General features: G+C 44.8%; 1 protein-coding gene across 3 annotated transcripts in view; it reads left to right on the top strand.

Annotated features, from left to right (window-relative positions):
• The first annotated feature begins 6,309 nt into the window (after positions 1-6,309).
• Positions 6,310-24,452, top strand: part of CSNK1A1 (casein kinase 1 alpha 1) — a 31,972-nt gene continuing 13,829 nt past the window's right edge. For 2 of the 3 annotated variants that reach the window (XM_085074036.1, XM_085074035.1), the window contains exons 1-5: positions 6,310-6,814; positions 7,624-7,730; positions 18,304-18,430; positions 20,119-20,217; positions 22,643-22,726. In XM_085074036.1, the coding sequence (XP_084930162.1) occupies positions 6,692-6,814; positions 7,624-7,730; positions 18,304-18,430; positions 20,119-20,217; positions 22,643-22,726 (540 nt within the window). In that variant the 5' untranslated portion in view covers positions 6,310-6,691. The remainder of the gene's footprint in view (positions 6,815-7,623; positions 7,731-18,303; positions 18,431-20,118; positions 20,218-22,642; positions 22,727-24,452) is intronic. The other variant, XM_085074037.1, reaches the window with a different exon arrangement.

Genomic DNA, 24,452 nt, shown 5'->3' with positions numbered 1-24,452 from the left:
CTAAATATTGGCTGGAGTGTCCAACATGGACAAGACTGCAAACCACGGCCCTGCTCTGTGCTGAGCTGCTGATCATTAGCACTGAAATTAGCCCATCAGTGAAGGAGCCCTTGACAGAGCTCATTCCCAAGTGCATCCAAGCAGGACAGCCTGTTCTCTTTTCATCTGCTTGTTCTGCTCCTCAGGTCCTGAAGTGGGACCACATGTCCTGACTGCTGCTCCAGAGGGGCCATGGGGCAGTGCCCTGTGCATCAAGGGGCTGATTGATTGGTGAGTGATATTTCCAGTGCTGTGCTGACAATAACATGTGATGAGCCTTTCCCCTGATCTGGCACTTTCCACCCTGTGCTCTTCCCAAAAGCAAATGAACCAGAGCTCGTGATGATCTTTGGAGGAGGGGAGAGAAAAAAATTCAGGCATAATCAAACAGCATCTCTCAGCCCATTGTTGGGCTTTTTTTAATCTTAGCAAGCATCAGCTTTTGAATGACCTGAAAAGCTGATCCATTGAGTAGAGAAGATGTTCAGGCTGGCAGGTGACTGTTGGAAGGGAAAAGATACAAGTGGATCTCATCCCTGGGAGGACACAAAGGGCTGGAAACCTGGGTTTTCTTAGCCACAATTTGTCTGGAATCAGCTACTCCAGCCTGAGTCCAAATGCTGGGATACTTTGCTCAGTAGCTTCCCAATGCCATGCCCCTTGGGCCAGCACACAGCATCTGGCAGAGCTTGTCTTCTGCCAGTCTCCCCCAGGATTTAGAAATCAGGCGGGTGGCTTAGGAAATATCATATTTAAAAATCACAGGGACATTTACAAATGAGTCCCAGGAGGGATGGGGCTCCTTTCCTCTGCCCTGTGCTCTCCAGGCTCTCTGGGGTGCTGTCAAAATTGTTTTTCTTTCCAATCTTGGGAGGAAGCAACTTGCTTAAAAAAAATGGAAGGACTGTAATGCCCTGACAGGGGAACTCAGCCTCTGCTCCTGCTCCACATCATTTCTCCCCCAGTGTGTAAAGAGATCCAGAGCACCCCAAAAAAGAGTGATGAGGCCACTGGGACAGACTGTGGCCACTGGAGAGCAGCAATGTCCAGCAAGCACAACCAGAGTCTGCACTGGGACCAGCAGCAGATACTGCACCAGCTGCTTCTGTTCCTCTTCTCCTCCCTGGCATCCCAGACCACAGCCCATGACATGTATAAAACCCATGCTCCCGAAAATGGTTCAAGCAATTGTACTTAGGAGGATGATTTACTCCCAGGTGCATCGGCTGTCATCCACCAGTTGAACTATTTTGTGTTAGAGCAGACTCACCTCAGTGATTTGAGCCTGACTGATTTAAGCAGCCACAGAGGAAATGTGCCTGGGCTGCCAAATACCAGAGCTCTGCACACCAGCAGGGTAATTAATTCAAAAGCACCCGAGAAGCTGCTGCCGAAGACTTCTCCACAGCACTTGACATGTAGTGAATCAGCTGTGCTGCCATTTACATCTTCTCTGGGCTCATGACTTCTTCAGAGGCTCTTGCCTTGCCTCCCAGTGCATCCACTCAAGCACTCGAAGCAATTTCAAGTTTGACATCACTGGAAAGTTTGCACCTCAGCTTCACACACTCTGCGGGAAAGTCTTCCAGGGAACGAGTGCATTGGTGGATCTTCAGCTGTGCACTGACATTTCCTGTGAATCATCCAAATAACTTGAAAATCCCCCTTTTCCTCCTGTACTTAAAAATAAAAAAATCCTCTCTCCAAACAGCCAAGAATGTCCCAGACTGCAGAATTCCCCTCTAACTTCTTACAAGGCTTGGAAGTGGCACTGTTGGCTTCTCCCTGGACACAGACACCACAAGAATGGGATTTGTCCCACTGTCCCAGCCTGCTCCAAGCTCTGTCCCAAAGCCACATCCCATCTCCAGGGCCTGTTGTGTCCTTTCCCTGCTGGAGGACAAGGAAGGCATGATGGCTGTGGATGCTGGGATCTGTCTGGAGATACAATATGGTCAAGTAAAAAAGGTTTACATTAGTGGGAGAGTGCTGTCCCAGCCTTGTCTCCACTGTCCTCTCCTGCAGCAGTGCTGGAGATGAAATGCCATGATTTCATGGCTGCTCATATCCCTGCTGAGGCAAAAAGGCATCGCCTGTGCTGGCTGTAACTCCAGGGGCTGACAACTTTCTGAGGGTTGCGTGCAAACACTTCGAGCAGGCGCCCTTGCCAAAAATAATGGTGCCTCTTGCCTCGTGCCAGCACTGGCATGGAAGCTTTGCACTCAGATCCAGCCTGGCAAAGGCTGCCAGTGTCAGACTGTTCCGGAAAAACGGAGTTATTTTCAACCTGGAGCAGTTCCCTGGGCTGGCTCCCCACAGCCCTGTGCCAGTGCAGGGAGGGAGCGGCAGGAGGGCAGGGACAAGTGGCTCCGGCAGGGACAAGTGGCTCCAGCAGGGACAAGTGGCTCCAGCAGGGACAAGTGGCTCTGGCAGGGACAAATGGCCAGCAGCACCTCTGTGGTGCCTCTGGGTGCCCTTGGCATGGGTGGGTGTCAGGCAGGACGTTTCCCATGGAATGTGGAGGGACTGGATCCCTCCTGCCCCACTGCAGTGTCCTGGTGATCCTGATGTCACCCTGCTCCACCAGAGGCACCTGAGGGACAGGAGGGTTTGGCCAAAGCCACCTGTCCTCAGGCAGGAGCAGGTGAAGATGAGCTGCCTCACACAGGGTCCCAGAGCAAGCCTGGTTTGGTTCCTGCTGGCACAAGCTGCTCCTCTCCAGCCGTTTGCCCAAACACCATAAGCTCTGCTAAAAATAGCTGGCTGGAGGATGAGCTGAGGTCAGCTCCAAGCTGAAGGCAGGGGCTTGGCAGGGAGGGCAAAGGTCCCTGTGTGAAGGACATGCTGCTGGTGTGAGGTGTGGGTGTTCCAAACCAAGATCTGCTGGGACTGCAAACCTGTCACCAGATCTGGCTGAACACACCTCCCTCAGTGGTGTCAGAAGCTCATTTGTCCCTCCTGGCATAGAGCAAAGGGGTTCTGAGGTGATTTTGGCTGCCCAGAACTCAGTGACACCCATTGGGGACGTCTTGGTTTCATCTGCACATGGGTTTTGCTCACTTACAGGGAAAATGGGTAAAACTGCTTTGGGTTCTCCATCTCTCTGAGAGAATAAACACTTCAGAGAGCAATCAGACCTCAGGCTGGAGATGAGGGCTGCTCATACTGGAGGGTAGGTCATGCTACAGGACTTCTGTCTTGCCTTTTGGAAAGAGAAGAGGGAGGATTTATTCCTTTCACTCTCTCAAGTGATGCATATATAAAGATGTTTTCATTGTCTCGGTGGCCACGAAAGATGTGAAAAATAATAATGAGCAGGAGGTTGGTGTTCTCCCTGTCAGCAGGGGATTCATGGGTTCTCATGCTGTTTCCTGGGTGCCTGCAGAGCTCCTTTCCAGGCAGTGGAGGATGTTCCTTCAGTTTTCCATCTGATCTCTCCTGTCTGTTGTTCTGCCAACGTGGGACAACCCTGGAGCTCCATAAGAGTCACCAGCCTGGCAGAACATTAACCCAGAGAAAACACCAGGAGAAACCATTGGGAAAAATTTCTGTCGGTTCTGAGCTGACCATGGAGTGTCTGATGAGCTGCCAGAGCTGGGCAGTGAGAGGGGTGAGCAGGAGGGAGAGAGGATGAAGAAGAGAGACCACCCTGTACGAGCAGCAGTGAGGTTTCAGCTCAGCTCAGCCTGAAATTTCCCTCCCAACTCGCATTTTCAGTGCTATTTAATTGGAATTTTAAATCCAATCTCTGGACACAGAGCTATCCCCTGGACACAGAGCTGTCCCCTGGGCAATGAGCTACCAGCCAGGCACAGAGCTGTCCCCAGGACACAGAGCTATCCCCTGGACACAGAGCTGTCCCCTGGGCAATGAGCTACCAGCCAGGCACAGAGCTGTCCCCAGGACACAGAGCTGTCCCCAGCAGGCAGGAGGTGGCAGCATTGCCTAGCCCAGCAGATCCTGCTCTCCTGCATAGCCAGGCATGGGGCTCTTTCCTGGGCCAGCAGCTCCAGACCTGTTTTTCCAGCTCCTCCAAGCATACGTGACTCAAGCCAAACGCCTCCCAACTGCTCGAATCCCATCCAGAGCGACCATTAAAAACAACTCAGCCCCAAAGGGCGACAGAGGCACACCGGCCCTGAGCTGTCTGCAAACCGCAGGGGGCACCTGAGGACACGGGGCTCTGCTTTCAGGAACGGGTGTGATGTTCAGAGATACCTCATTTGCCCTTGGAAACTCCAGCCCCCTGAAGGAGTGTGTGATGCATCCCAGATCCCCCACACAAGACCCACAATCCCTGTGAGTGACAAGAGTGTGGATATTCTTGCCTGCACAAATGCTCCCTGACAGAGCCGAGGTGGGAATGAGTTGGAGGCCAGCTCGTTCTCGGAGCATCGTTTTTCCCTTCTGGTGCATCTGGCTGATTTTGAGTCATTTGCATTTCATTTTTTTGCTATCGGAGACGCAGGGAGAGCTGTAGTAAAACCTTGGATTTAAGCTCCCTGGAACACAGGGGGAGCTTGGAGATGATATTTGCCATGCTGGGCATTGCTGAGTGCCAATCTTCCCTCTCCAATCCTCCCAGCCTCTTACTGTGGAGTCATCTGGAGCTCCCTGAGTCCACCACAGGAAGAAACTCAGGCAAATCACAGATTTCCCTTCCTGCCTTACAGCCAGATGGACACAAGCCAGGGCTCTTTTGCACTTGTGCAGGCAGAAAGTGTTTTTACCAAGCTAGAAAGCAACATGGTGAGTGCAAGAAAAGATTCTTCTACTGTGTGGATGCCGCTCTTTGAGAGAACTCCTCCACCTTCATATCCTACTGGTATGTCCTAACCTGGATCTCTCAATCTCACTTATCTCCAAAGCAGTTAGCTATTAAAAAAAAAAAATCTGTGCACAGAATGGTTTTAAAATCCACATTTTTATTATTTCCATGGCTTTGGGTGCACCAGGCAAGCTGGGAAGCAGCTTCTGCCTGCCTGCCTTCAAAGCAGACACCCTGAGAAGGCTTTCCTTCTACATCCATGAGCTACATTACTGGAGGAGCTTTCTCTCTCCTGCAGACTGAATCATTTCCCAAATGTAGCCCTGCACGGCAGAAGACGCTGCTGTGACAGGGAGTGATGATGAGTCACCGGGAATTCACAGTTTGGTGTTCCTGCAAAGGGAAAACTCACAGCGCCCAGAGAGAGAGCGAGGGGGCAACGGGGGAGATTTCACTTCTGACAGACTGCAGGGAACACTTGGAGCACGAGATGCTGGGTCAGGGTGACCCTGGCTGGGAGAGAGGAGGGTGTGGGACACGGGAAGGGCTGCAGGGACAAGGGATGTGGCCGTGGTGGAGGTTCTGCTGGTGGTGTCCTTGTCAGGGGGTCACGAGCTGTGAGTGTCACCTGGAGGGATAACCCAGAGCCTGCATTGCTGTGACTGTCACCTGGAGGGATAACCCAGCATTGCTGTGCACGGCGACAGGCCCAGGGTGAGGGGCTGAGGGTGAGCTGTGGAGCAGGGAAGGTGGTGAAGCACACTGAGGGTGCACGGCTGGGCCTCGCGATCCCCCCTGGGGATATGGGGAAAGGGGATGGTGCATTTCAGAGAATCACACATTTGTTAGGGTTGGAAGAGACACAGGAACGCATGGAGGTGGGTTTGGAATGTCTCCAGAGTGGGACAATCCACAGCAGCCCTGGGCAGCTCTTCAGTGCTCACCATTCATGGGAACAATCACAACATGCCAGGATTGTTGATGTGGGAAAATATCCCCAAGATCATTGAGTCCAACCTGTGACCAATCCCCACCTTGTCACCACATCCAGCCTTTCCTTAAACACCTCCATGGAACGAAGTTATTCTGTATTTATGTATTTATTCACAAACCAGCCCATTAATGCACACATATATTGGGGCCTGGGCTTCAAGCAGAGCCTGAGAACAGCCCCATGCGAGGGGTGGCATCTCGGCGGTGGCTGACCCAGTCCGTGTCCCTATTCCATGCCTCAGGGCCGAGCGGGCAGCGCTGACACCCCAAAACCCCCCAAAACCCTCCCGCCGCCTGTCCCTTTAAGAGCCACTGAGGGCACGTCCGCCATCCCCGCCCTCTTCCGCCCGGACCCGAGGGGTGGCACTATACGCATGCGCGCGTGCACCGACCGCCCAATCGCCGCGCCCGGCTGGAAGGCGGGGTGCAAAGCGAGGACGGTGATTGGTGAATCCACGCGAGGGGGCGTGGTCTCGGCGGCAGCGCCCCGCCCCGCTCCCAGCGTGCCCCGCGCGGTGAAGAAGCGGCGGCCGCGCGCCGGGGGCATTTTGTGTCGGCGGCGGCGGCTCGGGCACAAGATGGCGGCGGCGGCCGAGTGAGCGGCCGGCGGCCGCCGCGACCCCGCGAGTCCCCCCCCTTTCCCCTCCCTGCCTTCACAAGCACCTCGGGGGCCGCTTCTCGTGTTTCTGGAGCGTGCCGAGAGCCGGGGAGCGGCGCAGAGCCGCGCAGGGGGGGCGCCCGCCCGAGGGGCCTGTGTGGAGCTGAGCGCGGGGACCGTCCTTGGCTGCGCCGCTCTCCCCGCTCCAGCCCCTTTCCCCTGCTCGGGGGCGGCCGCAGAGCCCTCGTTGTCCCGCCGAGCCGGCCGGGAGGGCCCGAGAGCCGCCCCTCGCCATGGCGAGCAGCAGCGGCTCCAAGGCCGAGTTCATTGTCGGAGGCAAATACAAGCTGGTGCGGAAGATCGGCTCGGGCTCCTTCGGGGACATCTATCTGGCCATCAACATCACCAACGGGGAGGTAAGGGCCGCTCGCACTTTCCCCTGCTCTCCCCCGGGGCAGAAGGGCATCAGCCATCGCTCCCCGAGCTCCCCCTGCTCCCGGCTGTGCCCTCCGTGTCCTCGGCTGGGGCTCTTCCTTCCCCCCGAGGGTCTTCCTTCCCCTCTTTTTCTCCTCTACGAGGTGTTTCATTTCTCCCTCCCCTCTTTCCCCCGAGGGTTTTCATCCCCCCTATCCCCGAGACTCTTTCTCGCTGCCCCTTCCACAGCAGAGCCCTGCTGGGCTCCCCCACCCAGCACTCGGGAGAGGAGAAAAGAGGCGAAAACCATGGTGGGGAAAAACAGATTTAAACCTATTTGTGTTTTGTGAGCGGCCAAAGTCGTCGTCCCTCGCCCGCCATTCATCTCCTCCTCTGCCTCAGCTGGGGAACACTTTGTATCTCGTTTCATCAACAGTAATAGAAACAAAGAAGATCCCCCCTGTTTTTCCAGCTTTTCCTTTGGGTTTTTTTTTTCTTTTCTTCCTCCCCCTCACGGCTCTGAGCTGTAAAGAAGAAACACCCACGTATGTTCTTCCTCACTTAAGTGGTTCTGAAGACTCCTCATCTCTAGCTCAATTCCATGACCCGGGATGGATATTCACCTACAAATCACCGCCCTGTGGATTTTATTTGAAGACACCACAAAACGCAGCACGTCGAGCTCGGAAATTAATAAATATATATAAACTGAAAGCGTTTCCTTCAGGGGTGTGTGGGGGATGTGGAAGTTCTGTGCCCCTAAAAGCTCGGTGGACGCTCTGCCCTGACTCCTTGTTCCCTCTCACTGCAGGAAGTTGCTGTGAAGTTGGAGTCTCAGAAGGCTCGGCATCCCCAGCTGCTCTATGAAAGCAAACTGTACAAGATCCTGCAGGGAGGAGTTGGCATCCCACATATACGGTAGGGATCAGCCCTGTGTTGCCAGTGGCTTTGCTGTAGTGTTGGTATGACTTCTTTTTTTTGTCACGCTTAGCAGTGTATGTTGAGAGTTGTTGTATACTTTTTAGTGTCAGGCAAAGCACCACCGTGAAAGGAAATTTATCCAGGAGGGATTTGGGGTGGTGAGAGGGGAAAGCTCCATTCCAAGCTCCCCAACTCGCTGAGTTCCTCCTCAGGGCTGCTGTCTTTATGGAGAGTGAGCCACCCAGCAGCTCCTGAGCTGCGAGAAATTCTTGTGACCATTAAAACAAAGTGTGAGCAGCCTGTTTGGCCGGGAGTTGGGAGCCTGCCGTGGAAATGGCTGCTTTCTTTTGTTGCCTTTCTTTTTTTTTTTTTTTTTTTTTTTTTGTTCCAACATGTCTTCCTGCTCCGCTCAGAAAATGGCGGCTGGACGTGTTTAACCCTCCCTCCCCCTTCTCCTGGTGGGACAAGGGACGTGCTCGGGCTTGTGCCTTTTTTTTCCTTCCCTAGTTCTGAGCTTTCCAGCCTTGAGACTGCGGAGAACCTGAAACAGCAATGAAATGGCAGCAGCTCCTTTCTGCTGCCCGCACCAGATGCGTCACCAGCCTTTCCTTACGGGTTAAAGTGCCGGCAGTAATCCCTCCCAGCTCCTCATTATGCGGCTCTTTATTTCATATTCCGGCAGAGTTTTAAAATTTCCCGATGTGGAAGGAAAATCGCTGGTGCAGGACTCCAGCAGGGGTTATTCCTCATGGGATTATGGAGGTGTTGCCCTGGGGTAGTGCCCAGTTTGTGAATCTGGGCAGCAAAGAGTTACAAGAAACTTCAGTTTTCTCCTGGAGACTTTGTACGAGTTGTTCTTTTTTTTTTTTATTTTTTTGGAAACTTTGTTAATAATTGTTTTTACAGTTAGTACTTTTTCCCTTCGAACAATAGCATAAAGGAGTTTTGTTACTTTATGCTGCACAAACTATTCCAGTTTAGGTTTTGTGTCAAACTGCGGATTCCATTTAATTTAACCCTTCCTGACTTTGGACAGCATCACCAGTGACATTTAGGGTCTGTTTTAAAGTTCTAATGATGACAAAGCCGAGATTCTGTATTAATTTGAACAATGCCTAGTACAAATCTGCATTTCTGAGGTTAATAGCTCCCTCCTCCTTCCCCCAAACACAACTGGCTCTGATCCTGAATGTGAACTAGAGGAGACAGTGTTGTCCTGACCATCTGTCCTCATTCACTCCAGCCTTTTGCAGGGATACAATCAGCATACCTGAATTAAATACTTGCAGCTTCAACAGAGTTGCTGATGTGAAAACAGATGCAGTCTTTCTTTTGGACTACAGTTTCCTTTTTTTTTTTCTTTTTTTTTTTTTTTTTTCAAATGTGGTGCTTTTATTTCACAACTGAAAGGATAGGAATTGCATTTTGGAAAGCTTTCACAGTCTGGTTGCGTGCTAAAACAGGGATAACTGGGAAAACAGCCAGAGCAGGCAGATATCAGGTGTTTCATCACAGAACTGGAAAAGCAGGCATTCTTGAACTACTTTTTTTGAAAAGTAAATGTGTGAGTAGCTCTGCAATGAGGCCCAAGTTGCAAATTTTTGGCTTTTCCATTGAGAAACTGTTTAATTTCTTGTATTTGGTCAAAATGTCCTGTGAAATACTGATGATAATCTTGCATATTGAGAAACTTTGCTCTGTATTTGATGTTCTTGTACCCCCTAAAAATAATACAAGGTTACAAAAAAAAAAATTGAGAATGGATAAATGAAGCAACACTCAACAAATTGATTCACAGACTCATTGTGCTAAAGGTCTGTGATGGATTGGACAATGTCAGTCCTTTCACATTCTCACAATGTTAATATTTGTAATATTTTTCTGGAAAAGCGTTTTTTAGGAATTTTTTGGATATACTATTTTTTTTGCAGAAGCAGCATTAATTGTAGATCTAGTTTGATGTGCCAGATGCTGCTTGAGAGCTTCTCTGGGCTGCTGGTATTGGTTCTCACCTTGCTGTGAGGATCTGGTGATGCTTTAGGAGTTCTAAACCAGCTTTAGTTTTCTCTTCCTTACCAGAACCCTGAGCAAGGGGACTCAACACAATTCTTCTGACAAATGTTACAATGTTCTGTGTTCAGCAGAAGTGAAATCCATGGTGCTGCGAATTCAAGTCAATACTTAGGTCACTTTGCATGTGTCATTGATAATCCATGTGCCACCATTGTTTTATAATAATATGCTGTCACGTTGGAATAGGCTGTTCCTGGCTCAGGGTATTCACAGGGATGAATCAAGCTGAAGGAAAGTCAATACATTTGGTAAAATTCCTGTAATGTGACACCTTTAAACAACAGCAGCACAAGAATTTGATAGGAAATGGAGAAATCATGCCAAGCTTTCCCCGGTGCCATGCTTTATAAAGTGAACTCAGCAGCTCTTTTATCTCAGTGCTGCACATCTTGGACACATCAACATGAAAATTTGTATTCCTCAGTTAAGACTGAGTGACTTTTCCTCTATTTTTCACCTCCTTAAGTGATGCAGTGGCCAAGATCAACTTCCTGGAAGTTGCATGAGGGGACTTTGCCTCACTCAAGTGGTCTCTGCTGTGGTTTTGTGACTCAGAGTTGAGATAATGAATGAGGTATGGATTGCTCATTCATTTGGTTCTCCTGTTCCTCCAGCTGAGTTCTGCCTTCAGATGGGATTGCCATAATTTAAAATTACAAGAACAGATGTCTAGAGTGTCACTTCAGTTATCTTGAACCAAGCACTTCTTTTTACATCCTTTAAAGTTGATTTCATGGACTTCCTGGCTCCTTGCAAGAAACTAACGAGTGAAAAAGCTCAGTTTTGGAGTTAAAAGTTTAGTGTTGCTTCTGTGGGGTCAAATCTTAACCTTCACCTTTCATGGAGGGTGGATGAGGTGCTTAATTCCACTATAACAGAACATGTTGTTTGCACAGAAAATAGCAAAAAGTGAGAGTGGAATGAATGAATTGGAAATTTTATTCCTTCAACATTCTAAACCCTTTTAGATCTTTAACTTTGCTACTTATTGTTTCCTGGAAGAATAGCAAACTTTCCAAACTTGTCCTGAAGTTTTCCAAAACCTTCCATAAATACTCCACAGATATATTTTTTTTTCCAAGCCGTGGTTTATTCTTGATGTACAAATTTCTTTTAATTATTACCTTCATTTTTCACAAAAGGCTCTGAAACCAAGCTTAACATTGTGACAGTGTGCTGTGCCTTTAGGACACAATGGCCAGGCCAGCATTCTGCTGGGCTTATTCTCATTGTTCTCACTCATCAGCTGCCCTTTGCTTTTTTTCCTCTCTTTTCCAGTGACAAAGCATTTTGAGCTGTAATCTTGTTAACTGGGCACTGATCCTATTAGTTGGGACTATCCACCTTTATTATTCCCCAATTCCTGGTTCTGCCTTGGAGGAATGCAGCAGATTGGGTTTGATTTTTTTTTTTTTTTTTTTGGATGTTTGTCCACAGTGTAACTCTGTTAAAACTCTTATTCACAAAAGCAATTATTCAAATTACCTGGGACAGCCACTCTTGATTTTTTTTGCCATTTATGGTGTTCATCAGCTATTGGTTGTATCCTTGATGAAAATCAGCTCTTTGTGAGTTTAAAAACAAAGAGCTACTGACTTGGTGATTTTTGTGGGTTTTTTTTTTTTTTTTTGCAAAGTTCTCTTGCAAACTGAGTAAGTTAATCTGCATTTCTGAATTTTTGAGTTTTGTGGAAAAAAAAATATCTACAGTATTTGTGCTTCTGGTTGGTTACTGCCATGGTGCTGAATAATTATTAACAGAATCTGCCCTTATACATCTTGGTTAAATACTACTTGTGATGGAAAAATGTGGTCAAGCTTGGTAATCTGAGAGTTCTCACAGCTGATTCTACCTTAAGCACTTGAAATGTTGATTTCTTTTTTTTTTAGCAGCGTTTAAAAACCTGTAAATATACCTCTCAAACACTTTCATTTTAAACTGTTTTCTCAGTAACTTCCTGCAGCATTAAACCCCCCAACCAACCACCAAAAAAAACCCCAAACCACCGTGAGAAAAACAGAAAAATACACACTAAACCCACAAGAAGCCCCACTCCCCCATAAAAAAAAAAGGTTCTATCAGTAAAGCCTACTATTAATTAACTTTATTACTTAATTCTGCATATTGAAAGGTGGAACCATCTGATAGGTAACCAGAAGCCTCTTGTTCTTGTGGCTGTAAATAAAATGGAAGCTCATCTTTTAAATGAATACCTACAGCTCCTCTACTAAGAGAATAAATATATTTAAAGAAAATCTATTTTCCAGCAATCTAATCTAATCTAAATCCTGTATTAGTTGTTTTTGTGGACTCTGTCAAAGCTTTCAAAAGAGACCACAGTTTGAATTTTTTTCTCCTTAACTCAGTTTTTGGAGTTTGAGGTCAGTATTACTCCCTTTTGAAACAAACGATCAGCAGAAATAATATTAAAACACACTTTTCCTCAGTGATGTTTCACTGTGGATTAATGCTTCACCTTCTCACTGAACTGAAACTCCTGCTTTTAGCAGGGAGAAACTCAACTCCTCTCTTCCTGCCAGGTGTGAATGTATTTTATTAACCAGCTCAGCACACCAGGGAATCAGCTGCACGTTTGCAACATAACACTGGGCAGATGAAAGCACCTCCTCGCTGAGGGGGTGAGTTCTGCTGGCATACTTGGTGTGTGTTGCTCTCAGAACTGTACAAAAAGTGATACAGAATTTTATTTATAGGTTGGAGCCAACTCCATCGCGTAGGGTGTTCATGGCTGTTGCTTTATTTAGTACTTGGGTGGCCTAATTCATGCTCTCCATGGCAACTAACGTTAGGTGACATCTGCTAACTATTCCACTTCAGGATTTCAGTCATGCCATGTTATGGGAAGTTCATTTATATTACTCCTAGCTGGCTAACAGTTAAGTGCTTTTCCAGTTTCAGGGGAGATAAAGCAGAAATATAAAATAGGTGTCAATTTAGACATGAATCTTTGATGGATTACCTTTCTTTTATGTGTTGCTTCAGTGTCTGTAAGACTTAATGTATTTTTACAGACGTAATACACTTTGCAATTTGTCTGCAGTGTCATGGTTTGTCAGGAGATGTCTGTGCTGAGAACATGGGAGAACACGGGAGCAGAAGGGTGTGAATCAGTCAGGTGCAGCATCACAACTTTCTAGGCCAGCAGGGCAATGCTCATGATTGTGTTGTTGGACAGAGAGAGCCAGAGAGCTTCTGTGCCTAAAGATAATGCTGGGACAGTCAAATGCCAGTTATTTTTTCCCTGATTTTTGTTCATAACATTTTCCCTTTTCCCATTCTCCTGTACCTATAAAGAATAATTGCATAACTCCATAACTGCCTTGCTGAGCTGTTGGAATGCATGATTGCAGAGATCACAATCTTCCCATCTTTCCTTGAGTCTCTTTCCTGTCCTTGTTGGGATTTGGATTTCCTTTCCTGAGTTGGTGACAGGGCTTGCAGCAGTGATCCCAATTCCCAGGTTCTGTGTGGAACAGCTGCACTTCTTCTGGTTAGAATTCCTTGGTATTTTTCAGGGATGTCAGAGCTATGTAATTACAGGGAGGTCAGTGTTTTCCTCTTTAGTTCCATCATCTAACGCCCAGTTCAGAGACTTTTGTGTGAATGACTTAGGGCTGGCAGGAGTGGACTAGAGCTCAGAATGTTCATCAGATCAGTGCCATTTGGATTTCTGTAGGATGTCTGAATCCTTTGTGTCCATGAGGCCTTCCAGACTTGCATATTCCCCCTCGTGTGCCTGCTGACTTGTCAGACTTACTAATTAGGTGATCTCAGCTAATTCTATTAGCAAGTTCTTTCCAGCTTGCTTTTTCACTATATGTTTTTGTTCTAAGAGCTTTTTTATCCACCTTAGTTCTTTTGAAAATCTCCATTTTTGTCACGAGAACTCTTTCACTTGTTGCTTGAAAACCCAAGTGCTGGGAAACTTAATTACATAGGATTACACAGAGTAATCATAGGGTCACATACTATAATTTATGAAAGTAGCAAAAGTTTATATAATGTCAAAGAAGTCAAAATCACCCTTTTTGTAATGCGAGTATAAACGTTTCTGGAAGTATAAAAGTTTAAATATTCCACTCTTGGAAGCACTGTCCTTCCCTGCAGTGAGGCACCAGGAGATATTTCTTGTCTCACAAAAGCACAGCCTCCTGTAGTTGTGTTTGTAATTCCAGGTTGCCAGAGCCCCTGTGGGAATAGTCAGTGATGGAGCTGACAGGAGCTTTTAGTGGAGGATGGGTTACCTGGCAAAGCAGGTGTTGATTGAGGAGAGCTTTTATTAAGTTGGAACAAAATGGTCTTGTCATGGTTTGTCTGGTGGTGGGAATGGTTTCTTGTGACACTGAGGTTATGTTCTGGTTTTTTATCTAAGCTGCAGGCAAAGCAAGGTGCCCTTATTGCCTCCGTGGCTTCAAAATTCTGGGATTTGGGGTTCTTTTACCATTGATTAACAGCTGTTGTTCACTAGTTCAGTAATTTCCTTCATCTTGATCTGAATGTGACTTTTTTAATGTGAATCTCCTGAATCCTTTTATTTATTTCTCACACATTTTTGGTACTTGTCCTGAGTTGTTACCTTGCTGTAATTACCATCATTGCCAGTGTAGTGAATGAAACTGCTGATTATTGGCTGGAATTGTGTGAGTGGCACAGTAGTGTGAAATTGGGCTGGAATTTCATGGCCTGTGTGAGCATTCTGTTAGCCCTTCACCCCCTTCATGTTTTATTTGGCATGGTTCTGTTTGATACTTTAAAAGGAAGAGATGAAAAAAATACTGTAATAACCAAATGAAATGTGTTCTTAGCTAAAGCAGATAAAAAGTCCAAACAAAACAAACCAAGCTATTAACAAACACTTCCCCAAACATTTCTTTTGTCCTTGAAATTATGTACAAAATATGCAGTTGCTGAAATAGATGTTTTTGATTTTTGAAATACACAGCTCTGAAAAGGCAAAAGGATTTTAAGTTTGGGTAGAGCTGACTACAATATTTGCCACCAAGTACTAGATATGCATCAAGACTTCACTTCCTTGTCTCAAGGTTAGTCCAGAGAATTAAATAAACCACACCGTGTCAGTTCAAGTAAACATCCACTTTGCCATGTGACCTGACATCATACCTTCTTTATTGTGTATTATTTGGAAACTAAAACACTTTCAAACCGCTCTGTGGTGTGACTTAAGATGTTCCCACAGAGCTCAAATACTGAAATCCAAGATGTTGGAAAATTGCAGCTCTGTGCTGATGTTGGGACAATAGATCAGGACTCAAACCACACCATTTGGAAACTTGGTGACGTGGCCAGTCTTGGTCTTTCACACAGACAAGTCACTGAAGACAAATTAAGGTCACTGTGCTCAGCCTTTAACCATGCTCTGATAGAAAGCTTCATAAAAGAGCTTTTACTGTATTCTGACTAATTGAAATGAGTAGTTTTAAACAGATGAGGGAAGGGAGAGTGATGAAGCATTTTCCTGCCTTGGAGCTCAAGGAGGTTTGTGAGATCTGTGTCAGAAGTTGGTGTGACACTGCCTGTTCAAGGGTAAATGGAATTATTCCTCATGATTCTGTCCTGTTAATGTTTTGTGTAAGGTTGTAAAGCGCAGTAGGAATCAATTCGAGAAAGACTAGGAGGAGTTTTCCTAGTGAATCAGCTTCTCTTCTTGAAATAATACTAAATCAGAGTAATTACCCACCTGAATTGAGTTCTCAAGCAGTTATATATCTTGCTCCCACTTTTCACTCACTTCTGAAACTCCCTGCTTAAAATGTAGTTTTTTCTCAACTTTAGTGTGAGGGAAAGGACTTCTAGTGTGCTGACAAAAGTCCATGGAGCTCTATCAGACCTGTGGGGACCTTTTTATTCTGAGGTGCCACTGCCACTAATAGCTGCTGTAGCTTTGTATGGATCATTCCCTCATATTAGTAGTTTATTCCAAATTTCCCTGATGCAGTATTAGAATTTGGGAAGATCTCTTTTTGGGACACCAGCTTTTACATATCCTAAGTTTTCCTAAGGAAAGCCAAGACTTCTAATATTCTTTCATTCTGAGCTGCCAGTAGTAGCAGCTCCTCCACCTTGATGTAGCCTTACTCCTTAATCCCATTTTCCCTGGAAATGTTCCAAGGAAAATGAAAACTTACTTGGAGTGTTAGCAAAGGAAATAAAACACAAGTTACTCTGATACCTTGGAAGAAGTTCCAGTTGCCAGTAGTGGAATGAATAAGTGTCACAGTGTTCTGTGAGGAATTACAGGCAGGTAAATATGAAAATGAAATGTTAAGAGGTTCTGCCTTATTTCTTTGTCTTGGAGAATTGAATGGTTTTTCCACTGGTGCAGAATGGTCAGGAGATGACAAAATTTCTTGTGCATACATAGAAATAGGTTGAACAGAGGTTGTGCAATCATCCTGAATTACTGCACTTAGTCAGCAGACAGATCCCTGTGGAGGAGCAAAAAGCTTTTTAAAATGTACTTGCCAGGGTGGGCTTCCTTTGCATGAGTCTCACCTTTTCTGTGAGGCTGTAACTAAATTTTCTTAGCTCAAGTGAAGGCTGATCTTTGATCCTTTTCCCTTTCACTGCATCTCTTGGGTACTGAACCATTGCTGTGCTGAGCAATTACACTCAGCATCTCAATTAGAATTCCATCCTTTGAAGAAAATCATACTTTATCTAGATCTTGATTTACTCCTTAGAATTCTTAATTCAGCCTGTTACTCTCTAGTTGTTTTTTGTTTTGTTTTTTTTCACAACAAACCTAAATTTGGTAGAACAGAATACCTAGGCAGGTCGTTCAGTCCAATTTTCATTACTTTAGGTGACCATAATGTTTCATTTTCACCTCTGACCCGTGGAGTTATTCATGTTTATAGAGCTGTTCTGTTGACATTTCATCTGAATGACTGCTTTCAAAGTCTGTATTTTCTGCATCCCATTTTGATGTAGGAAATGAATAAAGATCCCAGACTGATCTGTAAAACAAGGAGTGGGAGCCATGCTCGTATATAACTTTTATCAGATTTATAACAATGCAGGGTGAAGGGCATGGCTTCTACTAGAATCCAGACAGTGGGAAGGTACAGCCCAGTAGTTCCTGAAACAAATCCAAATATAGAATCTTTTCTCTCTGGTTTTGTAAACGTTGTATTTTACTACCCCAGCTAAGCTTGGAATCCTGTGAGTACCGAGGAATTTGTTGACTTTATCAGTGGTAACTGTTTTCCAGACAACCATGCATTGGTGTGGTGGAGGCATTGCCTAAAGTGGAAATACACTGTCTGTACAGATATTTAAGCCCCAGCAGCTACTTCAGCTGAATCTTGAGTTATTTTTTTTATCTGCATGCTCTTCTCACGAGGTGCATCCTTGGGGTACATTGTCTGTGCCACTGTTGTTGGGAAATTGAGGGGAAATTCTCCCTGGACTGTTGGCAGTAGGTCCTTGTCATAAGGACCAGGTGCTTAGAAAAGGCAAAATTGTAGCCTTCTGATCAATCAGGTGTCAGTGTCAGCTTCAAAAACAGTTTTTCACACAGCTGCCACTTCACTGTGGTTATCTGGGATGTGCAGAAGGGCTGCAGAGGAGAATATTCCAACCCTATCTTTCAGTGTCCATGTGGAGTGTGGAGATTCCCAGCTGAGATGTGCAGCAGTCCAGGGTGTGGCTCCAGCTCTGCTCAGGCAGCTTAGGTGGGCAGATATTTCCCCCAGTTGCAGACACCATAAAGCAGAGCAATGCTGGAAGTGCTAAACATGGGTTGCAAGGGAAAAAAAAAATCCATGGAAGGACTTCTGCTTGTCCTCACAGCATTGTTAGCCTTTATTTTTGCCCAAAATCGGTGTATTAGGCACTTGGGGGTGACTATCATAGTATAGCTGCAATTAATATTTTGTTAGATTTCTACTTTTGCTTTTCTGACACTTTAGTGCTTCTTTCTCTGTGATGTTGAAAACCTGATAAAAAGTCTTTATATTCTATTTAATTGGACAGTAGAATTTGATTGACATTTTTAAAGTTGGGAAATAAATGAAGAAGTATAGGAGCTGCTTTGCTGTAGTGCAGAGAAGTCAAACCTGAAAACCTGAAGCATGTCAAGATGGTTTTGTGATGTGAAATGATGCAGGAACAATGAGTGGAAGGTGTCCTGCAGAGGAATTTCAGTCCAGGTGTTGTTCACACCTCTCAGGATAAGGACACTGCTGCTTTGGTTGCATTTTCATTCTGGTGTTTGGTATTTTGGTGGTTGAAATGTAGCAGTGTTTTCTTTGCAGGGAAAACTGCCAGCTTGTGTGTTCTGGTTTATGCTCAGACTTTTGTTTCCAGGAAAAATAAGACTCTAGCAGCATTAATTTCTCGTTAGCTTTCAGGATGGAAGATTAGTCAGCAGCGTGCCCTTGCAGCTGAGAGCACTGATGGCATCCTGGGCTGCATTAGGATTCCTGCTAATGCTGGATCATTTCCTTTGTTGCAGGTGGTATGGTCAAGAAAAGGACTACAATGTTCTAGTCATGGATCTTCTGGGGCCCAGCTTGGAAGACCTCTTCAACTTCTGTTCTCGCAGGTTTACCATGAAAACAGTACTTATGCTAGCAGACCAGGTATGTGCACACCTTGGTGGGAGCAGCCTCAGAGCCCTGAGGGACTCTCTGCAGAGTGGGTTAAATAATTGATGCAGTGTTTCATACATCTAAGTGAACACTTGACCTAAATAAGGACAAAGCAATGATGGTTTCTGTGTGCTCTGCCCTACAAAATGCACTGCAGCTACCAACCTTTGTGCTGTTGCTTTAAGGGCAACTTCTTGAAAATATTAAGACTCTTCTGGTGGATTAACTGCCAGTATCACCGTGGGGGTTGTGGTAGTGGGGCTCAAACTCTCTCCAGTTGTGGTTGATCTGATTCCATGGGACCTGTGGTGACAACATGCAAGTCTGTCCTTGTTCTTGTTGCCTGTCCCTGTGCTCTCACACCCTCCTCTAGCTTCTAGGAGCAGACAGTGAGCTAATAATAACTAACTGTCTTGCTTGTTTGGTCCTCACAGACACTTCTTAAAGCTGTTAGTGAGATGCCACTCCACCTCCAACATAACCAAGGCCTCTCAAACTGAGGTCTGTTAAGTCTTTTTTTATAGCAGTTGATATTTTTCCAACTTGGTCATGAGAATACAGCATTTGAAACGAGCAGCCATATTTATTTCTTGCTACTTACTAAATAGCTTGATTGTGCTGCCTTCAGCTCCTTGAAAAGCAGTGAGGCTTTTTCAAGTCAAATTTTTCAATGGTAGTTGAAATTTCATCTAATATTACGTAATTGATGTCAGTACCAAGTTGTCACTTAGCCAGATGCTCGTAGAATCCCAGGCTCTTGGCCAAGGAAGCTCAAGGCATTTGTCTGGAGACAAGGTCAGCTGTCCCTGTTCTCAGCTGCCCTAAGAGGGTGATGTGCTTGCTTTAGAGAGCCATTTGCCTGCTCACTTAGCCAGAGCCTGGGTGTGACAGCATCTCCAGGGAATCCACGGGGGTTTTGTGCACTATTCCTGTGGATAATAAACATTAATTAGCTGTCAGCTGGGAAACAGGGAGAAATGGGGGATATCAGTGCTCAGAAGTGGCTTTCAGGGCACAGTCCAGCAAACAGCTGTCAGAACCATGATGTAATAATTCAACTCAAGATTGCAGGAGGAGAGTTGGAGGAGCCAAGAGGAGTGTTTGAGGAGCTGTGCCACGTAACCACTGTGATCTCACACACAGGAAATGGTGTGGCCTGGATGATGACACAGATGTGCCAGAGTTTTCTCCATGGCTCCAGACATTCTGGGATCGTGGTAGCCTAGATATGACAGGATGGGCCACCGTCAAGTTGTGACTTGCTCCATGCAGACTGTTACCTGGAACAGTGATGTTGGATGAATGAATAACCAGATGAATGAGTAACTGTGACAGGGGAGGGAGTGAGCTTTAAAATTGGCTTGTGGTAGCTGTAAAACCTTTGAAGTAATGAAAAAGTATTACTTTTTTAATAGCATGCTATGGTTAGAAACGTGAACTTCAATATCTGGGAAATAGCTCAGGGATTTAACATGCCAGTTTCTGACCAAGATTATGGAATTTTGACATGCAAGAAAGATAAATATATTCAGACAGCATTTAAAAAATTGATTTTCATTAAGCAAATACATAAACTGAAGTCACGCAAGGTAACACTAAAAATTCATGTTTTCATTGAAGGTTTAAGTGAAATGTCTTGCTCTCTTTGAAATCTTACATGTTGCTGGTTTTTTTTACAGATGATCAGTAGAATTGAATATGTGCACACAAAGAATTTTATACACAGAGACATTAAACCAGATAACTTCCTAATGGGTATTGGGCGTCACTGTAATAAGGTTAGTCCAAAGCTCTTTGTTTCCAAGATCCAGAGGGAATGAATGCCTGTGTGATTTGATTCCAGCTGCACAACTTTTGTAAAATCCATTGCTAAAACTGCTGTTTTGGATGCTAAACCACAGTTCTTGGATGTGAGAACTTGGTTTTCTTGGTGTCCACTTGTAAATTCAGTGGGTCTCTGACCCACCCTGCGGGATGCACTTGATTGCAAGATGATTTCTACACTTGCAACAAGGTAATAAACTAACCCTGGAGAATACTTGACTACTTCTATCAAGATACCTGTTGTCATAGCATTTTTTTTTTCCTCTATGAAAAAAAATCAAATCTTACCTTTGGCTTTGAGGCTGACTTCCTAGGATGAAAACAATTTGTGCCAACGTGGGAGCTCCTGACCTACCAGTCAGCAGGGCATTAAATCTTGCAGTGACAGACTGGTAAAGTCTCTTCAACCATCAGAATGTGGACAAGACCATGTCTCAACATGCAGATGCCTTTATAAATAAAAGAAATGATGCAAACACGTTGATGAAAAACTGTTAAGCTGTAGAATACCTGTTTGTACAACAAAAAATTTGTTTCAGTTTACTTTGTGGGGGGGAAAAAAAAGCTGGGAGTGGGTGGGGGGGTGGGCTGAGGTTGTTACACTTTTTGGGATGGGTAAACATAGTCAGAAGTGCATGTTTCCTGCCAAGAAGGCAACTTTTTCATTTTTATTTTTAGTTTTCTTGAGTGAAATATGCTTAATCCTGCAATTTGTATGTCGAGCTCGGGCAGACAGGCAGCATTGGCAATGCATTAAGCATGCTACTGATTAGAAATTAACTTCAGGACAAATGTACGTGATCAAGCTGTTTATTGGAAGCAAGATTCCCACTTATCTTCTTTATATGCCATCCCAGGATGTCTCATCTGGTTAGGCACTACCAGTAATCAAAATGTTTACCTTTGTTTGCCTGTATGAATGCCAACTTCAGGGCCATGAGCATTAGAAGGGGGAAGGCTTGAATAATGGGAGATAACAGCTCTTGTCTGAAGAGGTGCAATGCACTGAGTGTTTAGAGACAACCATTGTTGGAAAAGCTTGTAATTTCCAGCTAAAAGACAGTCTTTATGTAATCCTGTTGCTGTTAAACTTTGTTTGTTCCCAAGTTTCATACTTTCACTCTGTACAGCTCTATTTTTCTCTGCTGTGTTGAGCAGTTTAGGCTCCTTAATTTTCTGGCATGACTCCAAGTAGAACTTGAAAACTTTTATTTTGGTTTTTTCCTAGTTTTAGTTTCTGATTTCCAATTGTTCCTTTTGGGCCATTTTTCTATACTTTTGCACAGTCATGCTAGGTTGGCATTGCTGCACTCCAGTTCATCTTGGTGTGGATTAATGGCCTAGAAATTGCTGCTGTGCTTACTTTAGAGGAGGAACACATTAGATTTGCATCAGCTGAAATGAAAGACAAAATTGCCTACAAACCATTAGATTTTTTTTCCCCATTAATAGCCCAGTTAGGGAGCCATGCGATGATACAGTGGTAAAACACAGTCTGTGGGCATGGGATTCACTTATGTTTCAGAAGGTTAGAGATTTAGGGAGAGAGTTCCTGACCCAAATATAAATTAATAATTTTACATGAGCCAAATGTGGGATGGGTTCCTTCAGTTTGGAATCAAGTCCTTTGTCTAGGAAACACTTGCCACCATACAGTATTTCATATTTCTTTTTTAACTAAGTGTAGTTTTGGTGTTTTTAGGCAAGACTCCACACAGTTCAAAGAAAATCACCCACAGAGACTAGAACAGCATGGTAATCTTGTTCCAGTAGCTTCCTGTCAGTTATATTTAAAAAAATTAAAATTAAATTGATTTTTTTTCCCAAATTTTAATTTGGTGATTGGGAGAAATTTTGCTCCCACCTTAAAAGATGAATTTCCAGCTCTGCTAGAAATAAGCCCTGCATGCTTATGAAAGTAAACTTTAAGGTGACTAAATGCCTTCTACCTCTTCCTTACTGAAGATTTACTTTTTCTAAATGTCTTTTGGGGGAAGGGCAGTTTGTGGAACCAAAGGCTGCTTTTGTAAGCAAAAAAACTTGGAATTTCCTTTTTTAATAGAGCCAAATGTCACCATTGCTATCCCTGGTTAAGGCAGTGCCATTTTGGAGCGGCTCACAGTTGAAATTTACCTTGTCCCATCTGTCAAATTTTCTCCTTGGAAAAAAAAAAATACTACTACAAATAATAAAAATAATACTACTCAAAAAGATGGAAACCCAGAGTTTTTTTGAAAAGTACAGTGCTTGGTGGAAGAAGGATGGCATTTGGCTACCCTGTTCTTTCTCGAACGCCTCGGTGTTGCCTGTCTGCGCCGGCCAATGTTGCAATGTAAGCAAGACTGTTTGATGCACTGCCACCCTCTATTGTTTGTTCAGTGTTTAGAATCTCCAGTGGGGAAGAGGAAAAGAAGCATGACTGTTAGTACTTCTCAGGACCCATCTTTCTCAGGATTAAACCAGGTCTGAACTGTCTCCTATTCCAACCTCAACCCCAAATTCATGTGCTTTATTTTTGTTTTGGTTTTTTTTTTTTTTTCTTTTTTTGTTTGGTTTGGTTTGGTTTCTTTTTTAATTTTTTTAATTTATTTCGTTTTTCTGGAGAATGTAGACCTTGCAAAAGCACCTCTTATGTTGGCATTATTCAGACATACTTGGCAAACATGTAACATTACTAAGATGTTTCCCTGTGGCGCTTGTTTAAATTGTGGAATTATTTCTAAACTTTTTGATAGGGCTAAATGTACGTGCTTGATTTCAGGTGCAGGTTTGATGTTTTTTGGTCTTTCCAACTCAAAAGGCAATCTCCTAAATGTGGTGAAGGATAGACATGGCACCCTGGTGAAAATAGCAGGGTTCCTGCTTGCCTTCCTGAAGGCTTCCTTCCTGAAGGCTTTCTATGCATGCATGTGGAGAAGTTCTGTTATCACTTCAGCCAGACTCCTCCCTGTGCAGCTTTTGTTCAAAATCACCCCAAATACGTAATGAAGACTTTTAACATTTTCATCCGTTGTGCTTAAAAACTGAAATTACTCCAACAAGCTGCGTCTTGGAGAAGCAGGAGCTTATCTTGTAGTGCATAATGTATTTCTGACTCTGGAAGAGAAGATGAATTGCAGAGAGAGGAAGACATGTGCCAGTTGGTAGCAAGACAGCTGGAAATGCTGAATATGAATCACTGCTGAGAAGCTTGGCCATTGGTCCATAGCTTTCCACAATATCTCCATGGATAAAATCCCAGGCGGATTCCTGCTGTACACAAGCTGACAGGCTTCTGTTGTCTGCTTCTGAAACTTTCTTATCAGAGGCACAGACTTTGATCTGCTTCTCTCGTTGCTCTTGGCAAAAATGGTGCCCTACTTCTCCAGTTTCCTGCTGATAGTGCAACAACCAGAGTGAAGGTGGTGTGAGGTTATCTGGGAATGTGGCATTGGGACGTTCTGTGCTCATCTAAATTGGGCTGTGTCTCCCAGCTTCCTTCTTTCCAGGAGGGACTCATTCCTTTGCCATCTACCCATCCACAGGGAAATACAGACTGATCCTAAGCTAGGGAGCAGAGTAAACTTCTCCAGGGAAGCTGGTGCTGTAAAATAATATCCAGTTACAGGTCTGTGTTGTGGACCTAATCAGAAAACAAGGGATTGCATTCGAGCTCAGGCTTTGCTTCTAGGAAAGTTGCAGCCTAGTAATCACATAGAGCTTTATACTGTCTGCTTTGGGACTCAATATCTAATATTTCCTGGCATACCAAGTGATTTCCTGGTAGCTGGGAATATATCCATGCTCTGTGAGTAACTACCTGTAGTGGCAGCTTTGGTGGTGCAACACAGCCCATCCCCACACTTTGCTGAGCTGTCTGAGCAGTGTAGTTGATTTAAAAACTTGAGTTTATGTCCCTTTGCTCCAAGCATTCTGGGCTTTCAGGAGGACTTTCACCAGAACAGCAAATGTGTTTGCATATAAATCATGGCAAGACGTCAACCCCAGGTTTTCTGCTCTGACATCAGTAGTTTAGGAGGTTTTTAGCTTTGTTTTTTTCTGTCTAGACTGCTGGAGTTGGTAAATCTTCTTGAATCAGAATTCTAAACCATAGCTACTGTACGGTTCAGAAACTTTCAGTATCTTGGATACTTCATGTTGAGTGTCACTTTGTAGTTCTCAGTACACCTACCTGTCAGTCTCCAGTTTG

This window comes from Lichenostomus cassidix, chromosome 13 (genome assembly GCF_008360975.1).
Source record: "Lichenostomus cassidix isolate B80296 chromosome 13, HeHo_3.0, whole genome shotgun sequence".
NCBI lineage: Eukaryota > Metazoa > Chordata > Aves > Passeriformes > Meliphagidae > Lichenostomus > Lichenostomus cassidix.
The sequence above is the reverse complement of the archived record's forward strand: the minus strand, read 5'-3'. Positions and strand labels throughout refer to the sequence as shown.